Genomic DNA, 18,296 nt, shown 5'->3' on the forward strand with positions numbered 1-18,296 from the left:
AGAGGGAGAAAGGTACAAAACTATGGAACAGCAGTGTGTTTTAGCAACCCATCTCTAGAGAAAACATGCTTCATTCAGTTGAGCATGTGAATTCATACCTGTTGTCTGTTGGAGTTCTAACAGGGCTTTGATTGTTGAAGTGGCTGATTGTGATTCACTGGATACATCCTGATATATTATGGTGGGGCTAGTCTCCATTGCAATCTCATGTTCTGACCAATCCTGACGCCGGGAAGCAATTACATGAACTACAGGCTGGGAATCTGTTTTATATTAGTTAAAAAAAAACAAACCCTATAAACAAAGTTTCTCTTAAAATAAAGCATTTTTTTTGTTTATCTTTGTATTTAATGTAAATGTCAAATTTGACCTAGGAAGACTGTAAGCTCCCAGAAGGCATACTGTCTCTCACTTCTGAATTCATTTATTCACCCACTCATTTTACACTAGACTCCTGTGTATCAGGATCCATATTTAAAGGACGTAAAGGAACTCACAAAATAATCCAAGAGTGCTGAAGAAGCACACAGTCTGTTTGAAGAGACAAACATGTAAAAAGACAAAGTATAATTCAATAGGCTAACTGCTCGCTACACAGGTGTGCATCTATGTAGGTACTTGTTTGTGTTTACCAAAAACAAAATGTTATAGGAGACTGGTTTTCCCCAATGCACAGGAGAAGGTTTTTATATACAGCGTGAGTACTTGGAGGAATACTTCATTGAATTATTGACAATAAGAAAAGAGAGACAGTCTAGAAACATCATGATGTAACACAACAAGTTACAGAAGACAAAGCCAGGCGAGAGCCTCAACCTGTCAGTTATTAGCAAGCTGGTTCTTTGGGTCCTGGCTCTACTGCTTAATAAGAACAAGACGCAGGTATAATGCATGATAGTCTGTGCTGCTTAACAACAACGGTCCAAGACACACCTTAGGCAATGCTGTCGTTGTGAGTCTCCTAACACTCTCACAAGAAATACCTTGCTACAGGTACGCTATATGGCACACCCTATAACTGTCATCACATACACATACACACATATACGCATATGTATATATGCATACACATACAGTCCATTGCTGACTGAAACATTAGTATAAGGTACATGTTAATAGGTAAATAAGCTTTATAAACTGTAAAAAGTCAGTAGAAATGTGGTTGTTGGGGAGTGTGGCTGAAAATTTACTTCTACCACTTTTGGTTGGTTTGAAAATAAATTCCAGTATATAGAAATATAACGGCATGTTAAGCAACACATACTTAACAGTTCTCTATAAAGCAAGCAGGTTGAACCACTTTGTGTAAGAAAATGGGAGAGGACACAAAGACATGATCCCTAACGCTCAGATCTAGATTGTAGTGGGGGAAACAAATAGCGGCTCAATCGTGGGGTAAACATCAAATGGTTGAAATAGGGAAAGAGGCTGCTTTTAACCATGCTACTTACTTAAAGCACAAGAGCAAGAAGTATGTGGTGGCTCAAAAATACATGAAGAAGCATCATGTTTACCCTCCAAAAACATATTTTTGAAAGCCTAGAGGCTTTCTAAAAATGTTGAGGCAAAGGGAACAACTCTTCTAATGAAACCATCTTCCTGAACAAAACAAAAATCAATATACAAGAAGTTCAGAATGTTTAATAAGCATTAACAAACAGGTCAGATGTGGGCACAGGCCTATAAGCCCAGAATTTGGAAAGTGAAAGAAGAATAGGAGTTTGAGACTAGACTAGTCTGTATGAGACCTTGTCTTCAAAAAGCAAAACAAGCTGGGCGTGGTGGCGCACGCCTTTAATCCCACCACTCAGGAGGCCGAGGCAGGTGGATCTCTGAGTTCGAGGCTAACCTGGTCTACAAAGCAAGTCCAGAAAGCCAAATCTCTATTACACAGAGAAACCCTGTCTTGAAAAACAAAAACCAAACAAAACCCAAAACAGACTACCTCAAAAGCAAAAATAAACAAAAACCTTAAGTAGAACACATCACACCAGAGACACACAATTTCTATTAAGCTTTCCAACCATGTATGAAAGACTGGCTGTTAGCCTGTAATGCAAAGTGCCATGTAAAGAATACCGCAGTTTTTCTTTACATACTTTAAGAAGATATGCCGGTCATTTTGTTTGCTTAGAAACAGAATCTCACGTAACTCAGGCTAGCTTCAAATTTGCTATGTAGCCAAAATGACCTTGACGTCCTGATCCTTCCGCTTCCCTCTCAAAGTGCTGGAAATGTAGGCACATACCACCATGCCTGATTTATACAGTGCTGAGAATCGAACCCAGGTCTTCATGTATACCATGCAAGTGCTTTTCCAACTGAGATACAACCCTAGTGTCTAAATATGCACAATTTTAACTTGAGAAATGATTATACTAGGAAGCACTATTTTACGTAACTTAAAAATAAGAAGTTTTCAAGATGCACACAAGCCTGTAATCTGAGTACCTGAAAGGATCAAAAGCTGGGTGCCATATAGTCTGGGCCATATAGTTTCAGACTGGTCTGGACCTGTCTCAGAAACACAAATGCTCATTGATTAAGAGAGTCTCTTCAACCCAACTCTAAGATACACTGAGTCTCCAGAGTAGGAACTGTATTTAGATAAAATGAGAAAAGGTCAGAAAAAGGTAGCAAATTTCTTTGCAAGAATGCTAACCATATAATATATCTCCAAATAAAACCATTCCATAGAAGTGGGAGACTGTACCACCTCTTTCTGTCCACACAGAGCAGCTGATAATCACCAACCCCAAAGCTACGATACAAAAATGAGAACGTGGGGGCTGGAGAGATGGCTCAGTGGTTAAGAGCGCCGCCTGCTCTTCCAGAGGTCCTGAGTTCAATTCCCAGCAACCACATGGTGGCTCACAACCATCTATAATGTAATCTGATACCCTCTTCTGCAGATAAAGCACTCATATGCAATAAATAAAATTAATAAAAATCTTTTTTAAAAAAATAAGAACGTGAACCCGAGTGGAAGCTTTCTGATGGTCTAGCCCTCTTCTACCCTTTGGCTTAGGCTCAGTTCTTCTATCGCAGGACACCAGGAGTCTGATGTGACTATTACTATCTGTTTCTGCAGCGTTCATTCAGAGGTGCCTGGTCTTCTGATGTTTTAACACGACAATGTGGTCTACAAGGTATTGGCATGTCTGAAACTAGACTTTCATACTCCTTAGGGATAGTGGCCAGCTGCAGACTTTCCTTACAGGTTACTTAACAACTATTCATTGGATGTATACGTGTTAAGTACCAGAAAAGCATACTTTCTTATTATATTCAAAGGCAAACCCAGACATCTTTATGGAAGAACACCTCCTGCCTTTATCATGAACTACCTAGATCACAATCTCATAGTCTTAAGACTTCTTAGGAACCCAAAGGTCCATGTTACCATCCACCCTGCACTACTCCCACATGCAGGTGTCATCATCAGAGAACCCACTGCTCTCTAATGGTTCCTTCTCATTTCAGCCTGCGTAGCTGTGATATACAAAGTTTTCTACGTAAAGTAGAAATAGACTTTCCTGTCATCTCTACAACAGTACTATCGTCTGCCCACTTATCTACAAAGACAACTCACTTCCTTTATATATTACAGACCTGAGCATGACTAACAGTCCCGGGCCCTTCCCACCCACCCATCTCTACTCTTCCTCACAGAAAATGATTCCCAGTAGTCTCACTCCCTAAGCCACCTCTTCCAAGCTAATCTTAAGTTGTCTATATTCCTTCCATGTTATAATATAACCCTTTCCTCAGAAGCATTCTCCCAAGGCTCTAGAGAACATCAATTCCACAAAATTTTCTGCAAAAAGCAGTTCTATAGTCAAAAACACTAGGGAACAGAACATTTTATTTTATGTATTATATATCCTAGTTTTCATCTTTAACAATATAAATTACCAAATAAATTAGCTAATGAAATTCTGCAAATATTTTGCATAACTTATGTTTGATCTGTTAAATCACCCTCACTCTGACCTCCTAAGATTATGAAATTTCAGGAAAAATAATGCCAAAAAGGGAGTTCTGAGTTAAACTATGTCTTTATGATACTGACTTTCAAATGTTCCTCTTGCTCTGCTCCTTTAAATCTTACTCTGAACTCATCTCCTTGTTTTCTTCAGGTTTGCTTAATACAATCTTGCATTTAACCCACCTTATACCTTTTAGATGGGCAGTGGTGGCGCACACCTTTGATCCCAGCACTTGGGAGACAGAGGCAGGCAGATCTCCTGGGTTCAAGGTCAGCCTGGTCTACAGAGCAAGTTCCAGTAAGCCAGGGCTAAACAAACCCTGTCTCAAAACAAAACAAAACAAAACCCTCTTAGAAATAGAGCTGTATACAATTAAAAATGATAATACTTTTAAAAATCTGAGCCGGGTGGTGATGGTGCACACCTTTAATCCCAGTACTTGGGAGGCAAAGACAGGCGGATCACTTTGAGTTCAAGGACAGCCTGGTCTACAAAACTGAGTCTAGGATAGTCAAGGCTACACAGAGAAACCCTGTCTCGAAAACAAACAAACAAACAAAACTCCGGACACCAATAAGGACATCCCTTTGCAAGTGAGAAAAGAAACAGGGAACAAAGCACAGTAGCCTCAGAAAACGCATGGTCTGATTCTCAGTGAGTGACCTGGGGAAAGCTGACTTTGATCTAAGAGTCTTGGTTAACTCACTGTCTATTGACATACAAGCAACGGTCTAGGTCTGTGAGGAGACACTGCAGAGGAAAAATAATGTTTTGGAATGAGGTGACAAGAAAATGAGTTTATAAGCATGAAGCTTAATGGTTTTCCAGCTAGTACTCTCCTTGAGATGCTAACAGAGAAGAAAATAATAACAAAAAGTACAAAACAAAACGGCTAACTTAAAAAGCCAGTATCAGAAACATAATATGGTGTGATGAACTCTGCTAGGGTGGTCAAGTCTCACACCAGGAAGATGCCCAAGGCTTCTACTCTACCTGTGAAGAGACAGTTCAGGAATTTTTAAACATGGGGCCTAGATGCTTCCTTGTGAGGTGGGTACACCAAGGAACCTTAGAAACCACAAATAGAACCAAGGCACTGCCCTGAAATAAAGTATCCAGCATATATAGGAAAAACACCTTGAAAAGGATTCTTGGGTCAAAAAAGAGTGCTTCTTCCTTAGAATAGAACAAAGAATGATGAACTTTAGAAACTCATCTGCACATGCTAAAACTTGTGGATAAATGCCTGCGGAGGAACACTGTATTTATAGTCTCAGAGAACCTCCTCCCAAACTAGTACCAATCTCCAAGAGGAATGTGCTAACTTCACAGTGGGGAAAACCAGAAGCAATCATCCTAACCAAGTGACCACTGCTCATCTCAGCAATGTGGCAAATGGACATCATGTGTCTCCTGAGGAAGGTGACACCCATCATCCACATGTGCGGCTCCTATTGAATTAAATCATAAAGAAGCATAGACAAACCCAACTGAAGAAGATTCTACAAACTAACCTAAACTCTTCAAAAATATCCAAGTCAAAGAGGATAAAGAATAAAGAATGATGATGGTATCAAAGTGGCGTCTAATACGTGTAACTCCAGCACTAGTGAGGCTAAGACAGAAAGATCTCCATGAGTTTCACCCTTGCCTGGGCTATGAAATGAGATCCAACTCAAAAGGAGCACCAGGGCTTGACTCCCAGCACTCAGGAGGAAGAGGCAGGCAGGTGTTTTTTCATTCATGCCCAGCCTAGTCTACATATCAAGTTCCAGAGCGAGAAGAGCGAAAGGATGCTAACAATATAACGTGTAGGGAGGAAAAAGAGAAGGAACATGATGACAATAATGTGATGTTGTATGTACTACAGCTGAGTAAAACGTGTGACCCTGAGTTGGAAAGTGACTAGGAGACAAAGCAATAAAGAACATCACCTAAAAAAAAAAAAAAAAAAAAAAAAGAACACCACTTATTAATTCGTAGTCTATCCAGATGATTTAGAAATTAGATAGCATTATAAATTACATTAAATCTCTTGACTTTGATAATAGCAATTTAGTTATAAAAATGATAACCCACAAGAAATAGACCTAAAAATGTAATTGTTGAGAGGTCAAAGAACATGGAACCTGTAACTACTCTTAACTGTCTAAAAAACTTAAATGTTATACACAGACAATGGATACAAGAGAAATGAGACTAGAGACAAAAGCAATAAAGCATGGCTGGGGGCATTGTTCACTGGCAGAAGTGTGTGTTTAGCCTCATATAAGGCTATAGGTTTCATCCTCAGAACCAAAAATTAAAATACAAAAATAAAACCAGGGCTGGAGAGAGAGCTCAATGGTTAAGAACACTAACTGCTTTTTTAGGGGACCCAAGTTTGATTCCCAGCAGCCACATGGCAACTGACAACTGTCTGTAACTCTACTCCCTGAGGATCTGATGCCCTCTTCTGGCTTCTTCCAGAACCAGGCATGTTGGTACACATACATACATGTAAGCAAAACACCCATACACATAAAAATTAACTAAAATTTAAAAAAATGAAACAACAATAACTGGGCTGAACAAAATATAAACAAATAGGAATGACTAGTAGTAAGAGTCACATATTATAAGTAGTTTACATACTGATTTACAATCAGCAGAAAGAGGAAATGAATATTTGCAAAATAACTCCCCAAATAGTACTTATTATACCTGATAGCAGACGGAGGAAAACTATTCACTTTCTAAATATAAGTGCTATATTGTTTGTTGAAATCAACAGCTTATTTTTTTTTTAAATTAACAAGCTTTCAAAGAGCCTTTTAAGTTCTACTTGCTTTGTGAATGAATGTTTCTCATTTTCTTACAGTGTGGACTTTTAGCCTTTGCCATTATTTTCTTCACTACTATTAAATAATTGTATACTGCAATTGTATATGAATGTTTTCTAATATCCTAGTCTAGATTTCAAGCTCCTACAGCACATGAACTATCCAGGTGTAGTGCAGCACACCTGTAATCCCAGCACTTGGGAGATGAAGACCATCCTCAGAGTTAAAAGCCAGACTGGGCTATATGAAGCCTTATCTTTAAGGGAATGGGGGGAGGGGAGGGCAAGAACTGTTACTCAACCTTAATACGTCTAACATTATTCTTAGTACACATTACAAACCAACAAATAATGGTTAACAAATAACAAACAGCAATGTAAACCATATAAAATTAATGTGAGGGTATCACTGAATTAAAATAATGAAGTGTTTGTATAATATGGGGGGGATGTGTTTTCTAACAGTGCTTTTTAAAAAAGCACCAGGCATACCAGCAAGGCTGACACAGAAGCAGAGAGAAGGAAAAGAGAAGAATAGTAGAAAAAAGAACGTTTTTGAGTAGCTGCATCAGATTGCATAAGCACACACATAAACACAGACCGACAACTCTAATCCAAAATGCTCCATGATCTGAAACGCTCTGAGCAAAGTGACCCTACTAGCAGGAAATCCCGTATCTGACCTCACACGACGGTCACAGTGAAAACACAGGTGTAGGGGAAAACCAAAACCTGTAACCTTACCCTCAGACTAAGTGAATAAGGCTTATATGAAACATACATGAATAACATGTTTAGAACTTGAATCTCATATAAACATGTTCCCTCTCTCCCTCCCTCCCTCTCCCTCTCCCCACCCCTTCCTTCTGTCTCTCTCACACACAAACCACTCACACACAAATACAAAATCTGAAACCCAAGCTACTTCTCATTACAAGCGTTTCAGACACAGGATCCTCAGTCTGCGGCACCCAACAAGGGCAGTCAGGGTAACTGCATCACATGAACAGAAGACAATGTCTCAGAGCTTTGGGCTAGACCATGAGTTTCTATTATAAAAGATGTTCTAGAAAAATGTCATATTGACAACAATACTGAAGATTCTCTCCTGCTGTGTTGTCTAGCTTCTAATAACTGGGATAACCACTGATTATCACTTGGAATACTTTAGAAAGTTAAAGAAAATGTTATTAATAATTAGGCCAGAACAACAGATAGAAACTCAGGCCCATACAAATTGGGATGTACAGTCACCCACTTAGCGCTCACGTCTGGCCACCTAGATTGACTCTTTCTTAAGGTTCAGCAATAATCATTTTTAAAAACACATTCCCTTTCTTGTATACTTCTTCCTCTATTTACCCAAACCAAACAGGAAAAATACATAAAATTTATCATTTGGAAATTACATTTCTGCTTGATACTGCCTATGTGATAAATACCATCATCTAAAAAAAAAAAGAAATCTATCAATGATTTGATGAACATTTGACCCAAAGTAATAATGGTAAGCTATACCAAAAATAAATTTTCAGCTCACTTATGAAATAAACTAAAAAAATAAAATAAAATAAAATCAAGGCAAATCAAAAGAGCTTCCAGCATACATGTTTGGTTTGTAGTCCCTAGAAGGAACAACTCTTTAGGAGCTGAGGCTCAACATCATCAGTGCTCGCATAATCAGAAGTGCAATCAGACTTACCTTGGGAACCCTGGGAAGACTCCGTGGAAGAGGAGCTACTATCTGTGTAACCCTGGGGTTCTTCTTTTCCTTCCTGAGCAGATGAATTCCCGGCCTCTGCTACCCTGGATGCTTGCTGTAATGTTTCTGTTACCAGCTGCCTTGTTTGTTCACTAACAACTGTAGCTTGAAATGTCACTGGTTTGGGTTTAATGAGGACCTAGAAGAAAAGCAGAAACATGCCCAGATAAAATTTCAGAGCACACTTACATGCTAACTAGCAGTGCATGGTGATTTGTGCCTGTACTCAGTACTTGGGAGACAGAGACTTTGAGACTGCCACAAATTCGAAGCCAGGCTTGGCTAGAAAAAAATCCTGTCTCAAATAACAAACAAACAACAACAAAAGCTAAACTCCCAGGTCATTTTCCAAATTTAGAACTTAGCATTCTGCATATTTATTATTAGGCTTTGGCACAGTATTGCTTATCAAAGACTAATTCAACCCACAGATGAACTAGAGCTAAGCTATGCTCAATACTGTAAGTGGTCTAGGCCAGACCACAACAGCTACAATTCTTTGTTTTTTAATGTCTACGTGTTTATGCATATGTGCACATGTAACTGGGTGCCCTCAGAGGCCACAAGAGGGTTTTGGATCCTCTGGGGCTGGAGGTAAGAACAGTTGTGAGCTCCCCAATGTAGGTGTGCATGGGATAAAACCCTGGTCTTCTGCAGGGACAGCAAGCACTCATGACCACAGAGCCATCTTGGTCTCCCAAAGCTATGATTCTGACAAGATTTTCAGGTTTTCTTATCTAACTTCAGAAATCATTTCCAGCACTATCTATCACAGTAACAACCACAAGCTGAGTGGTAGAAAAAAAATTAAAGTTAAAAAAAAAAACAACAACAAAACAAAATAAAACAACAAGTAAACTGACTCAATAGGATTTTCTAACCGAAGTATTTGAGCTTCCTCTCTAAACCTGTATTAACAGAATAAAACTAAGACTATAATTTGTCCAAGCCACTGTTTGTCAAGTTTCTTTTAATAAGGAACCATCCATTTAACAATGAATTCCTGGCACGCCTGCAAAAAGCAAACTGCAGGAGATCTAAGTCATCTGTCAAGAAACCACAGAGGAAACTGATGTAAAGTGCTATTGAAAGCTGCAAGAGGTCAACTGCTGGCAAAGTTAAAAGCCCAGACATCAAAATAGTGAAATGGGAAAAGTTTTCATACTGAAACATTTCCCTTCAAAATTTGAACTCTAGGAATTTAATTGGATTCATGGAATAAAACTACTGACTGACCCCCAGTACTACCACCACCACCACTACCAAAAATAATAATACTGATTCACATATGAGATTATAAACCACTGATTTCCATGAGTTTAAAAATAAAAATATGGTTTCTGTTATACTTTACATGGTGAGACAAATGAAGTCATGACTGTTGAATTCAATAAATAATTTAGACTTATCACGAAACTAATTTTTTATAAGCAATTTGGCTATAATTTTAAAGGAACAGATTCCAAAGACCAACTATGAGTTTAGATAAATTAATATAAAATTAACCTCTAGGATTCTATTTCTCAACAAAAGCTGATATTGCTTTCTTTGACAGTTTTAGAAAAGTAGTCAAAGCACCTACAAAGTAAAGAGTAGCCTACCAATGAGAGACTATCTCCTAACCCGCAGGCTGGAATACAGCAAACTTTTGTAAGAACAGCACCCATGCAGGCCTGTCAGCTCACAGGAAGGTCCTAGCTTCTGGAGCTCCTTCCTTCCTCAGCTACCCAGGTCTAAAGTCACATGCATTTTCAAAAAATTTTATCCCAAGGGAATTCACTTTCCTACCTTTGCTCACAATGTGACAGATATATTAAAAAGTAATGAAGAAAAGACAGGCTTTGGGAACAGATTAATAAATATACATTCAGTCTTAACTTAAAAAAAAAACTATTTCTTTTCTTATCAACCCGTTGGTCTTTTCCTTGATTTCTACCTGGGCTCAACATAGTGGCACAAGCCTTTAGTCCTATCAGACACAGGCTGATCTCTGTGAGTTCAACACAGCATAGATAGATAGATAGATAGATAGACAGACAGACAGACAGACAGACAGTCAGTCAGTCAGTCAGTCAGTCAGTCAGTCAGACAGGAAGGAGGTAGGTAGGTAGGCAGGCAGACAGACAGACAGACAGACAGAGATGAGATAGAGATAGGAAGAAACTTCTACCTAGGAATCTTAAGCATTCAAAAGCCAAGAAAAGTCAGCACATCTTATAGCATACCTGTGTTTTCCCTTGTTGTCCATAGACAATTTTTGTTGGAATGATTTTAGCTGCTGGCTGGACTGTGGAACCTATTCCTTTGGGCTGTGTTACAATCATTTTGGTGATGGGTCTTGTAGCAGTAATTATAGCTGGCTTCGCTCCAGTTGGCACTGTCTGAAGAGTCTTTTCTCCCTAAATTGAAGTCAATTATCATTTAAGAGTTATATATATATATATATGCATTTAGATGATAAATACAAACAAAAACAAAAACAAAAAAACACCCCAACTGTCTTTTAACTGAAAAAGCACAGATTTTGCCAGGATGGGAAAAGGACTGTAGATTATACAACAAAGTATAAGATTTCTAAGTGATTAAAAAATACTGAGCTTAGCCAGGCACAGTGGCACTCCTTTAATCTCCACACTCAGGGAGGCAGAGGCGGGAAGATCTCTATGAGTTTGTGGCCAGCCTGGTCTGCAAAGAGTCCAGAACAGCCAAGGCTACATAGAGAAACTCTGTCTCAAATAACCAAAAAACAAAACAAAATTAACCAAACAAAAACAAAATCCTGGACTTTGTTGAAATAATATTACAAGTCATATGACCAACTTTCTCACCAAAAAAGAAATTATTACTGATGAGTAAGTTTTTTTAAATCACCACATCTAAGAACATCTAAAGTCTTATACCATCCCATTCAAAGAATACCTATATTAAATGGAGATTTCTGGAAGAACATAACTAAAATGTTAACAACTGTTAGGTCTGAGACTACAGGTCATCTCTCACACTCATTTTTACCTTTTAATATATCTGAAGTGAATATGTAATTTAAAAAACTGCAGTATATAAGCAGATAAAGATATACATAGAAAATATGTCAGATATATATTATAAATGTATATGGCAGGATGTCTGTATAAATAAGTATGGGAAAAATGAAAAGAGCAACGATATTAACATTCTTCCTAAGGTTGTATGGATGAAAGAGGGAAGAAAACTTAAAGCATTTTTCATGTTTTCCTAGTATGTTAAAATACCACTTTAGTCTATTACAGATTTACACCCATTAACCTTTCACCATTTTCTGAATTTTCACCTGCATATTTGCCTGTCTGTCTGCCTCCCTTCCTCTCCCTCCCCCTGGGGCATGTGTGTGTGTGTGTGTGTGTGTGTGTGTGTGTGTGTGTGTGTGTGTGTGTGTGTGTGTGTATGTGTGTGTGTGTACGCGCGTGTGTGCATGTTATGTTGCTGGAGACTAAACCCAGGTCCTAATAAATGCTAAGCAAATGTTCTACCACTAATCTATATCCTCAGCCTATTGTTTTCTTCTGAAGTACCATCTTCTGGTCATATTTTTAACCTCAGTTTTATTTGAATTTAAAATACAGTAATTTTATTATTTTCTAATTAAAGTTCATAAAATTAAAAAAGAGTTGGCAATTTATTTATTTATTTTGGTTTTTCGAGACAGGGTTTCTCTGTGTAGCCTTGGTCTCCTAGACTCGCTTTGTAGATCAGGCTGGCCTCAAACTCACAGCAATCCACCTGCCTCTGCCTCCCAAGTGCTGGAATTAAAGGTGTGTGCCACCACCGTCTGGCTTGAGTTGGCAATTTTTACATTATCAGTTTTCTTAATTTTTAGTTATCATCATAGATGTGTGGCTTTCAAACTTAGCAATTGGTAAACTGAAAGCAATCAGGTGAACTGTCTAAAAAACAGCCATTGAGAATTCAGATCTAAATCCAAGTCTAAAAATTATAAAACTAACTATCAACTACAATTATCCAAAGGGCAAAGTGTCTCCAGTCTGGTAGTTATTTCAACTCTTACATACTGCTAGCAGCAGCATTCCCGGAAAGAGCTCCAATTCAACCTGCTGATCTGTAAATGGCTTACCAGTCTGTCCAAGTACTATGATCCACACAAAACCAGCTTGCAGGATGTCATCTGAGAATGCTCATGTGTATTGGGCCTGTACAGGATGCCGGTGGGGGAGATGGGGGGGAGGTGGCAGGGGTGGGGGTGGGGGTATAAGCACATGCTGAAGATGACGGCCCCATAGGTTGATCTGCTCATTTTACTAGCATTGCCTGTCAAACTATTAGTCAAGTATCTACTAGCAAAAAATCACCCATGACTCTTTGATCTCCCGCAGCAGATAACACACCCTTTTCTAAATCCAAGTACTACAGAACCCTGGCTTTCCTGTTGGGTTTGCTAATGTGAACTCAGGGAAGGCCTAATCTGGACTTCTTTGGGCATTATAAAAGACTGTGATACATAAGCTTTTATGGTCTCCTTAAAATGAAAGATCTCTGTCTTCTAGTGAGGTGAGGAGAGGTTAAAGAAGCTAAGTCAGAGTGCTTAAATACCAAGATAGGTAAGAAACCAATGACAGAACTTCCCATGTGTTAGACACTGTTCTAAGCACTTTCGAAAAAAACCTGTCATCACCCCAACACAGACATGAAGAAATAAAAGATTACAGTGGTTAAATAAGTCACTAGAGGTCAAACTACAACAACGAGACACAAAACCTAAATGTGTCTACCTCCAACCCCTTAATATTGCCTTCAGAACCTAAATTGGGAAAAATAAAAACATAACAACAAACCAGTCCCCTTAAGTAACAAATCCCCATCTATTAATTTTATTTTAAATGCAAATGTTTCTCTTTGTGCAGCCTAAGCCAAATGCTTATTAACTGGCCATAAGCAGGAATAAAATTGTTCCAAGGCTTCCTGTAGCTAAGCCAGTAGAATTCTCCATTTAAAGGAAACTAAACACTCAACTCATAGTCACAAGCCACCTTGCTATGAACAAGTATGAGCACGTGTTTTCAGATCACTGTGAAAAATGGCATCAGCTGATGATTAAGGTTATTCTATCACCGCAGTAGAGAATCAAGCCACTCCATCCAGAACCAGTGGGGTTCTGATGTCCTAAGGGAATTTTTGTGTAGATGGCCTTTAAACTGCTTAGTGGATTACTGTGTATGTTCAAGGTCTTACTTACTCCAGCATTTAGCAATGTTGTGACAACGTTTTTGCCAGGGAGGCCTTGAATGGTCGTTCCTTTTCCTGTAGTCTTTTGTACAACAATCACATTGGGCTTGGAAGTCATTGGGATTGTAGTGATTTTGGTAGTCGTTCCTTAGAGAAGGGGGAAGAAAAGGAGGCCTGAGTTAAGGACTAGTGACACTTGGTTGTTTCTGTTTATGATGTATACAGGTAATACATGTCTAAACAAAGTCAACTTTAGGTGACCTCAGTGCGGTCCTAAGGACAAAAATGAAGACTTGGAATAGTAACTATTAAATCATCCTGGAATGATACACTTTAAGAACTGACTGGGTTTTTGTTTTCTACTTAAGGTTTTTGAGACAGAATTTCACCATGTTTCATGTCACTGACTCCTCTGTGTTTAGCAAAGAGGGTGGCAATTACTTGGTAATTTTTATTGCGTATGTGAATGATCTCAGTTCATCAGTAACATCTTTAAATGATCTAAAAAGTGATATCCAGGCAAAGTGTAGCCAACACTGCTCTCCTCTGCTTCCCAATTCCTTCATGTCAAGCATCTCTATCTTACAGTTTGGACATTCCATACAAAACTCAACATTCTAAATGAAAACTTTTACAGCAAGAATCAGAAACAGACTAAATTGAGTATTCCTAACCCCTACTGTATCTGTTTTCAAGTTTCCCCTGCTGTCACAACCCTACATGTGGGCTGTCAGGGTGGAGCAGCAGGTAGCAGCAGTGCTCACCATGCCCTATGAGTAAATGCAGTCCTTAGGCCCCACATGGGAAAAGGATAGAACTAGTTCCTACAAGTTGTCCTCTGGCCTTGGCACTCCTACCCAACCCTCACATAAATAATAAAACCAATAAACAAAAATAGCAGGTTCAGGCCCTTAGTCTATCAATTTAACCAAATTAGTTCCTCCTGCTCCCAAGAAACATCATAAACTATAGGCAAACTCTGAGGCATCCCACTGCCTATCCCATAAAGCCCAAACTCCTGTACGGAACTTCCAAAGTTCTGACACATTTGTGTGTCTGCTTGTTTTTCAGTCTTGAAAAACTGGTTTCTCTGTGTAGCATTGGCTATCCCATACTCACTTTATAGAACAGGCTGGCCTTAAACTCAGCGATCCGCCTGCTTCTGTCTCCCCAAATGCTGGAATTACAGGCATGCACCAACCACACCCAGCTCTGACAGATTTTTAAAGATTAGCCAATATACACCTTCCCATGAGTGTGATGATTTCACATTAAGCATATTAGGCCTGATTCTATTTTTGCTCCTAAAATTTCTGTGCCTAAAGAAAGCAGGCAGATCATATTTTTCTACAGTAAATGATTAAGTACAGAACGGGCACTCAATAAAAACACGCCTAATAAAATTCTCAAAATATATTATATAAATTTTTATATTTTCCACTGGAAAAATAGTAACATTTCTTATTAGAATTTCAGATGGAATAATCTTACACCAAGAATAAGAAGATTCTAGTTCTAAGAATTACTCAGAAGGGGCCAGGGAGATGGCTCAGAGGTCAAGGCCTTGTTGCTCTTGCAGAGGATCAGAGGGCAGTTGCAGCACCCAGCGTGGCTCATAAGCATCTGCAATATTAGTTCCAAGAGATCTGATACCCTCTTCTGATCTCTGCAGGCATCATGCTGAACACACACACACACACACACACACACACACACACACACACACACACACACTTGTGTGTGTGTGTCTGTGTATTATAAGCAGTCAAAACACTCATACATAAAATAAATCTAAAAAATATTTTTAAAGAATGAGGAAACAATTAAATTGGGGCAATCGTGTTGTAAATCTTCACAGTACATTTACTATATTGCCCAGGGTCTCATCAGTCTGAGTCGCCACTCAGGAGGCCCATAGGAAAGCACTTGCATCTACCAACTAGCTTTACAACGGCTTCAAATACTCCGTGAATAAGTACACAATTATAAACCACATTTTTCACTTAAACCAACTTTAACTCTTGATTAATTCTAATTCCTCATATATGATTATGTAGGCCATTTTAGACACTAAAAAGTTATCAAATATTGATAATGAAAGTGTTTTTATAAACACTACCTCAAAGAGACATGAACTATGCTTTTAAATTAACACCAAACCATAAGGGTCATTTTTTTTAAGATAAGACTTTTTTAATGATTAATTTATTTGTATCTTCTATGAATTGGTGTCTTGCTTGCATGCATGTATGTCTCTTGTGAGGGCATCAGATCCCCTGGAACTGTAGTTACAGATAGTTGTGAGCTGCCATGTGGGTATTGGGAATTGAACCCTGGTCTTCTAGAAGAGCAGTCACCACTCTTAACCACTGAGCCATTTTTCCAACTGTTTTTATTTGTATGTACTAAAATATCTATCTCTCCCACTATAAAGGTTTGTCAATTAGGAGACAGTCATAAATCAAGTCTACCAGCTTAACCAAATTAAGCAATGGGAGGCCATGGGGTGGGGGCAGCAGAGGAAGGGCCAATAATACAAAATGGGAGAAAAGGGACTATCAGGAAATAACAAGCATAACACTATATTAAAACAGAACATCACTCTTTTCTAGAATGACCAATACTAGATGCCTGAAATTCCAGTGTATATGTTTCACTTAAGGAGAAATGTATGTAAAGAAGCATTACATGTTCAAAAAGAAGAAAAGAAGGCCATGACTAAGCTTTCATTGTAGCAGGTCTACAGTTTTATAATACAGCAGAACACGCAAAAGCTGGTTAGCATCTTTAGTTGTTTGTTTTGTTTTGTTGGTGTTTCCTTTTCGCAGTTCTGGGAAGCAAGCCCAGGGCTCACACTAGGCAGGTGTCCTGGCTGGGCTTCCTCTGTAGTCCATTTTCATTTTTTAGGGCACACACTGAACCCTATGTACATGTTTATGTATCACAGCACCACACAGAGAATCTGGAATTTCAGAGAACCTACCTACGGAGGTTATACTTAGAAAGGATAGAAACACAAATCAATTTGGATCACAATAGACTCTGATAATAATGATGCATCCCATAGATTCTTTTTTCTGTTTTCAGAATGTTTGTAAACTGCAGAGGCAAAAGACCTGCAAGTTCAAAGACAGCCTAGGCTACATAGCTGGTGTGTGGCCAGCTTAGAATACATAGTGAGATCCGGTCTCCAACTATGAAAACCTCAAATGATTACAGGCAGGCTTGGTGGTGTAAGCCTATACTACGCTAGTGAGTGACGCAGGCAGGAGGATCACAAGCTCTAGTTCAGCCGGAGCAACACAGCAAGAACCGCTTCAAAATATAACGTTAAATGGTGTGGGGAAAGACGTACTAAGGAGTTCTTAGTGGTGCAGTGTTTGCAGAGCACCCCAAAAGGGGAAACCGTTACAACATTATGGTGTGTTGACTTACTACATTTACTGGCTTAGCTCCTACTAACCACAGACTCTCAAATCACCTTATCTTGGTTTTTGTGTAATAAATAAGTAAAAAAGTACACAAAGTACACAAACAACAGCTCCTTGCTTAGACACTGGGAAGATTAAAGGAGTCACCATCAAGTCTTGTCCCAAGTCTTCAAAATGCCCTTAGAAGCAAGACAATGAGTTCATTTCTAAAGGAACCAAACCTAGGCATAGAGTGAGTATACTTCTACAATGAACACTCAAGAATGTTCACAAAAAAGTATAAATCTGAGAGTTATCTGATATATATGCATATAAATCACATAGTTTCCATTTGTTTCTAATAAAAATTAAAATACAATTTTTCTAGAAAATACTATGGGAAATATAACCTGCCTTCTAAGGTGTTATACAAAAGAAGCAAGAGCTTCACAAATAGTTTATATATGTTCACCACAGGATTATTTACAATAACCAAAGAAGAAGAAAAAAACTGAAAGTCAAAAAACCCACACCTATAAACCATCTAAATCATTCAATAGTAAGAATATGACTAAATTATGGCACGCAAGAGAATATTACATAACCATGGGGTAGTCCAAATGCATTTACTGATATGGAAAAATATGTAAATTGCTAATAAAAAATAAAATTTAAAATATACATGTAAACATTTACACAAAACATAGATTACTTTTTCTTGGACCTTTCTAAAGTCCCACATAATGAGAGTTCTTTTTTTCTTTTGTTCTAAAATCTTCTATTCTTGCAGCCAAATGTCTGAAAATGTTTTGGCAAAAATACTTCATTTGTGTGGGAGAGGGAAATCAGAACCCACCAGCTGCTCATAGATGGTGGAAATGTATCTAAATTTGCTGAAGTTGATGATGAATAGACTTTTTAAATTACTATACTATAATCTCAGTGTCATAGGACAGCAAGAATATAAAGTAAAAGCACTATTTATTTTTTAAGGAAAGATTGTGAAAGTATTTGCCCCAAGTTAAACTGTTTTAACTCTAAGCCAGTATATCCTACAATGCTGGAAAGCTGGAGGACTTTACTAATTCTTCTCA

General features: G+C 38.4%; 1 protein-coding gene across 11 annotated transcripts in view; it reads right to left on the reverse strand.

The window, feature by feature from the left end:
• The window catches only part of EMSY (EMSY transcriptional repressor, BRCA2 interacting), a 76,183-nt gene that overhangs the window by 15,336 nt on the left and 42,551 nt on the right, over nucleotides 1-18,296 (reverse strand). For 10 of the 11 annotated variants that reach the window (XM_084773968.1, XM_084773970.1, XM_084773967.1 and 7 more), the window contains 4 exons: nucleotides 13,803-13,939; nucleotides 10,798-10,971; nucleotides 8,513-8,711; nucleotides 99-263 (listed from right to left, as the gene is read on the reverse strand). In XM_084773968.1, the coding sequence (XP_084630094.1) occupies nucleotides 99-263; nucleotides 8,513-8,711; nucleotides 10,798-10,971; nucleotides 13,803-13,939 (675 nt within the window). The remainder of the gene's footprint in view (nucleotides 1-98; nucleotides 264-8,512; nucleotides 8,712-10,797; nucleotides 10,972-13,802; nucleotides 13,940-18,296) is intronic. The other variant, XM_084773975.1, reaches the window with a different exon arrangement.

Source organism: Acomys minous (assembly GCF_964271855.1).
Source record: "Acomys minous genome assembly, chromosome: 2".
Classification (NCBI taxonomy): Eukaryota; Metazoa; Chordata; class Mammalia; order Rodentia; family Muridae; genus Acomys; species Acomys minous.